Genomic DNA, 6,000 nt, shown 5'->3' on the forward strand with positions numbered 1-6,000 from the left:
GGAAAAGCTAACATCTTTAGGAGATGCTCCTACTGCAGAGCTTTTTGTGTGTGTGTGTACTGTGTTGAGAGAAACAGCAATGAGGGGGACTTGGGGGAGGGAAGTACTCCCTGTGGTAGAAAAAAAAGAACCAATCTGTAGATTAAACATACTAATAGTGAACAGATGACACACTTTGCTGACTGATTTTTAAAAGATAAACTGGTTCATACCTCACTTGATGCAGAGTCAAGGGGAAAAGAGGACAATTTAGACTTAGCCTCTCTGAAGCCACCCCAACTTTTTGAAACACTCTCTCTTATCCTTTTTCTCTTCAGGAATCTCATGTATGGTGTGGTGAAATTAATGAAGCTGGTGGGACAGCTGTCRGATAAGTTCTACTATACAGACTGCCTCCTTTTTGGAGCCATAATATCTGCCACTGATCCAGGTAGCTGAATAGGTTTTAATAAACAARTGAATACAAAATTTTTAGTTCTTTTAAATGAAAATTTGAGCAGTTTTTAGTAGTGTCCCCAAATGATTCTATTAGTAGGTTTGCTGAGTGTGTAGCACAAAGATATTAATAGTAATTTTTATTTTCAGTTATGTGAGTATCTCTGATTCTCCTCTGTGTAAAGCACAAAAATCCTGGCTGTTGTGAAAGCTGTTCTTTATCAGACTGGTGCTGGGTTGATGTGATATGATGATATGCTTGCAGAGGAAGGCATTTTTTTCTGTTTAAATATTTTATTTTTAATATTTTTAAAYGTGCATTAAGTCTCGGACTGCAAATATTGTTTTACTGTCAGGGTAGCAGGACATTTGTAGCTACATTTACAACATCAGGTAATTCTTGAGCTGTATATATATTGTACATATACATGTATATATATATTACARATTTAAGCAGAATAGTATTCTTCTGGTAAATTAGTTAGAGATTTTGGTATAAATCCTAGTTACCCTTCCAGGTAAAATAGGCTCACACAGATGTCTGTGTTTGACAAATCACCCTGGAGAGCTAGTGTGTCTCGGGTGGAGGGCAGGTCGTGGTGAGGTGGGAGGCTTTAGAGCAGGTTCTTTGACCTGCTTAGGGTTGGTTTGTGTACATGGGAAGTAGCCCCTGTGGTTGAGCTGAGCTCTGAAGRGCAGGTGCTTGCGCCAGCCTTGTCTTTCTGCAAAGACAGGTCCTGCTTCTGCATAGGAACGTCTCGGAGACCCCTGCCTTTTATTTGGGACTGAAAGGCTTTTGGAGGGAGTGTTATAAAAACTGARCAGCCTTGTCCTCCTCGCACTCAGTGTGTGTGCTCTGGGGAGCACTTGGGCTTGTTAGCACCGTTTTACAGTGCCTGAAGTAATAAGGCTACATGGACTCTTTAACAAAACTTTAAAAGGCCATCAAAGGTGCACAACTTCTCTTGCTTACCTTAAGCAGAACATACCGTACAAAAATAACCCAGGGTTTTAGTAAAGGGCTTCAGCTACCCCCACTGATCTTGGGGATTTCCGCTAGTTTTCTAGAGAAACCCACGGAGCCACTTTCTGCTGATAAACTTGACTAATCCATTTCCCACTTTGATTTTCATCCTGTGTTTCAGTTCCTGGGTTTTGTTGCCTTAAGCACACTGGAAAGCCTGCTCTGTCAGTCACGCCATAATCCTGAAGCCAGCCAGTATGCTGTGTGTTCATATGTGGTTTTGTTTTGTTTTCTCTCTGCAGTTACCGTGCTGGCCATATTTAATGAGCTGCATGCTGATGTCGATCTCTATGCCCTTCTGTTTGGGGAGAGTGTGTTGAATGATGCTGTTGCCATTGTATTATCTTCGTAAGTAACCGCCCCAGTTTCTACTGTGAAATCACGGAATTGTTCCATGTACGTGTCTAAAATTAATTATTTTTGAGACGTGCTATTATAAATTTAAGTGGATTATCTTGAAGCRAGTTAGCAAACATTGCACATGTTTGCTAAAATCCTTTATGCACATGTGCACTGTAAAAAGAAAAGATTCCCCTTCAGCACGGGGATCCCTTCTGTTATTCAGGCACTGCTRTTCACAAAATAAAACCTTTTTGATGCCGGGTTGTAACTTTTCCTTCTGTAACTSTGTCTTTCTAGATCGATAGTTGCCTACCAGCCAACAGGGGAAAACACACATGCTTTTGATGCAGCGGCATTTTTCAAATCAGTTGGTGTTTTCCTGGGAATATTCAGTGGCTCTTTCATGATGGGAGCAGTGACAGGAGTTGTGACAGCCCTAATATCCTTTTTCATGTTTAACTCTTCCAGACTGGATGATACATTCAGGTCTTAGCAGGGAACCTCTGTAGGAATGTTGACTCTAGCATGTCCTAATCTTGAGTGTGAAGATGTGGTAGGTATTCGTGTCACCTCCATCTTTACACAAAGCCAKGTAGGTATCCATAGAAATTGCCTTTTTCCTACATAACTGTGGCCACAGTAGAAATTCTGATGATGCTGCAGTATCTGTTGTGCTGACAAAAGCTTAAAGCGAAGGAGAGGCTCTAGAGGGTAAGTTCCAACTTACCCATCCTTTTTAGTCTTCCTTTTTAGTTTAAGGAAGTAGTGTCCATTACTGGGTTTGAAAGACGAACTCTTGATAACTYGTGACTTGTTCTCCTGTCTTCAGCAAAACCTCTGATAAAGCCATTTCAGACACCAATGGATTCTTTGTGAGAACCCACCCTTAACCTTTCTGCTGGAAGTCTGATGTTTAGCGTCTTGGCTGAGACTGAACCTCTATGAGAGTTAACAGCCTAATATTCTGTGCTTTGCCTGACCTTTCTTGCTCCCCRGGACCTTGGTCTTACTGATTGATCTGAGCTCTGAAGCGCTCGGAGAGCAGTTCCTAAGCTTGGCTTTCAGCTCAGGCAGAAGACCTTAAGCCTGACCTGCTCAAGGGGTCATGATGCTACAGAAAGGAGAAACTCAAGTTCCTTGGTGTTATATTGGCTGGTGTAACCCCATTCATACACATCCCAGCTAGCCTTAGTCTGTCTAGACTTCTGAAAAATGATGTAAGAGCAGCAGAATGCAATATTTTATATTAGAATCAAAAACCTCTGACTATCTTAATGTTTCAACTGCATTTTCTTGTGTGCTCACCACACTGGTTTGTCTGTTCATATGCTGCATAACAGAAACACCTCAGGTACAAGGGGAAATGCTTTAATGTTCAGTCTCCAGCTGCACTGTCTACTGTCAGTGGGATCCACAGCTGTGATCCTTAATCTGCTTTTTAGGCTATCGGCCATCCATAGTTCCAGCTGGTCAGTGCTGTTGCTGTGTATTTGACTTTCRTGCTCGCTACCAAGTGCAGCTAAAATGCATTAAGACCCATTTTATAGCATCACATTCCTGAAGTAGTGATTGCTTCTTGCTCTCTCTGCTCTGTGTGCTCAAGAGGAGACCATGAGGAGAGGGGAGGCTGTTCCCAAGGCGGCCTCTGCTTAAAAACAAACAAAATCAAAACCAGCATATGGAATCTATTGCTCAGTTGTACCATTCTAATGACTCCTTGAGAAAATTGTGTCATGTGATACTGTAGAAAGAAACTATAAATGGGCATTTAATCTCTTCTGGGCTAATTGGAACCCTTAGTTTAAGCTGTGAATGATGTTAGTACACTCTTATTGCAAAGAAATTTTCTGTCGCGCTGCCCTAACTGTGAAATAACTATAGCTGCRCTCCTGATGAGGGGTTTGATAAATAGCTGACATACTTATTCATGGCCTCTTTAAAACRGATAGGATACCTGGTTTGCAGATACAATGCAGATATTTTGTATGGGCTCTTTCTGACTTTTAACAAGTTGTCTTGGCCACGCTCTCTGTGGTTATTTTTATAAGGKTGAAGGTAGTGTGGTGTACCTATGTCCTGCCTCTTTCCTTTGTGAAATAGTGAGCCTGCTTGATTGGCCTGAGGTGGAGCAGAAGGCAAGCCTGAGGAGTCAAGAAAGAAAACTGTCCTTGTGTTAAGGTTCAAGTTAAAAAATACAAAATAAAAGTAGCACTTCATAGAATCATAGAATGAATCATAGAATCATAGAATGCCGAAGGTTGGAAGGGACCTCAGAGGTCATCGAGTCCAACCCCCCTGCTCACGCAGGGTCACCTAGAGCACGGGGCACAGGGCTGCATCCAAGCGGGTTTTAAAGATCTCCAAAGAAGGAGACTCCACAACCTCTCTGGGCAGCCTGTTCCAGTGCTTTGTCACCCTCACAGTGAAGAAATGCTTCCTTAAGTTCCTGTGGAACTTCCGATGCTTCAGTTTGAAGCCATTTCCTCTAGTCCTATCCCTGCCCACCACTGAAAAGAGGCCGCCCCCCTCCTCCTCACTGCCTCCCTTGAGGTATTTATACACGCTGATCAGGTCCCCCCTCAGCCTCCTCTTCTCCAGGCTGAACAGACCCAGCTCTCTCAGCCTTTGCTCATAGGGCAGATATTCCAGGCCCCTGATCATCCTCGTAGCCCTGCGCTGGACTCTCTCCAGCAGCTCCACATCCCTCTTGTACTGGGGAGCCCAGAACTGGAYGCAGTACTCCAGATGTGGCCTCACCAGGGCTGAGTAGAGGGGGATGATCACTTCCCTCGACCTGCTGGAGACGCTYTTCTTAATGCACCCCAGGATCCCGTTGGCCTTCTTGGCCACCAGGGCACACTGCTGCCTCATGGTCAACTTGTCGTCCACCATGACACCCAGGTCCCTCTCTGCGGGACTGCTCTCCAGCAGGTCCACCCCTAATCTGTACTGGTGTCCAGGGTTATTCCTCCCCAAGTGCAGGACCYTGCACTTGCCCTTGTTGAACCTCATGAGGTTTCTCGCCGCCCAGTCCTCCAGTCTGTCCAGGTCCCTCTGGATGGCAGCACAGCCCTCAGGGCTATCAGCTACTCCACCCAGTTTGGTATCGTCGGCAAACTTGCTGAGGGAGCAYTCCAGCCCTTCATCCAGGTCGTTAATGAATAAGTTGAACAGGACCGGACCGAGAACTGACCCCTGGGGGACACCACTAAGTACAGGCCTCCAGCTGGACTCCGCACCATTGACAACCACTCTCTGCACCCTGCCATCGAGCCAATTCCTAATCCACCTCCCCGTCCACTCATCTATCCCACACCTTCGGAGCTTGCCCAGGAGGATGCTGTGAGGGACAGTGTCAAAAGCCTTGCTCAAATCCAGATAGATGACATCCACCGCTCTGCCCTCATCTATCCAGCTAGATATTCCTTCGTAGGAGGTGATCAGGTTAGTCAAGCAGGATTTCCCCTTGGTGAATCCATGCWGGCYACTCCTGAGCACCTTCTTCTGCTCCATGTGTCTGGAGAGAGCAGCCAGGATGAGCTGCTCCATCACTTTCCCAAAGTGATATTCATATTTGAGATCCCAAAGTGATATTCAAGTGATATTCATATTTGAGATAACTTGATTTCAAATAACATTTTAGTTACCTGCAGCTGGATAATCTGAGCACTCAATGGGATGCTGGATTTCAGTTGTTGCTGCAGTATGTGGCACCACTTTGGTGTTGCTGCAACCTGTTTGCTGAAGAAAACAAAACCCACAGACAAGCCACAAAGCCAGGCCAGCAATAGCTGCAGCTCACGAAAAATTCTGGTGTGATGGTTTTACATGAGSGGAAGCTGCATAGAGGATAGCCCTTGTTGAGAATAAGTGTTGAAAAATCCTCAGTTAGATTTCTGGTATAATGCCAGCTTTTGTTTTTCTGAGGATAATTTAGACTTTTTAAATTCTCCATTCTGCAAAATGTCAGCTGCAGTGTAAGTCTATCCATCAGACCCCATTCCACCCGTGGAGAGAAATGGTAAGAAGTGGGTGTTGGGGAGGAGGTGGCAGTGCTAGGGATTGCTTAGTGCTAAGGAGGCTGGTGCAGCAAGGCAGCCGGTGTCCTCTCCTTCCCTTGGTGCTGCTGGTGAACACCGTGGGCACGTGGTGAACACCGTGGGCAGCTCCTCTCCTTCCCTTGGTGCTGCTGGTGAACA

At 45.1% G+C, this 6,000-nt stretch overlaps 1 protein-coding gene across 1 annotated transcript in view; it reads left to right on the top strand.

The window, feature by feature from the left end:
- The window catches only part of SLC9A7 (solute carrier family 9 member A7), a 63,458-nt gene that overhangs the window by 30,925 nt on the left and 26,533 nt on the right, over positions 1 to 6,000 (top strand). The window contains exons 5-7 of the mRNA XM_026034242.1: positions 318 to 430; positions 1,702 to 1,807; positions 2,099 to 2,240. Of these exons, the coding sequence (XP_025890027.1) occupies positions 318 to 430; positions 1,702 to 1,807; positions 2,099 to 2,240 (361 nt within the window). The remainder of the gene's footprint in view (positions 1 to 317; positions 431 to 1,701; positions 1,808 to 2,098; positions 2,241 to 6,000) is intronic.

The sequence above is a fragment of the Nothoprocta perdicaria genome, unplaced genomic scaffold (assembly GCF_003342845.1).
Source record: "Nothoprocta perdicaria isolate Ctin4 unplaced genomic scaffold, notPer1 scaffold_140, whole genome shotgun sequence".
Classification (NCBI taxonomy): domain Eukaryota; kingdom Metazoa; phylum Chordata; class Aves; order Tinamiformes; family Tinamidae; genus Nothoprocta; species Nothoprocta perdicaria.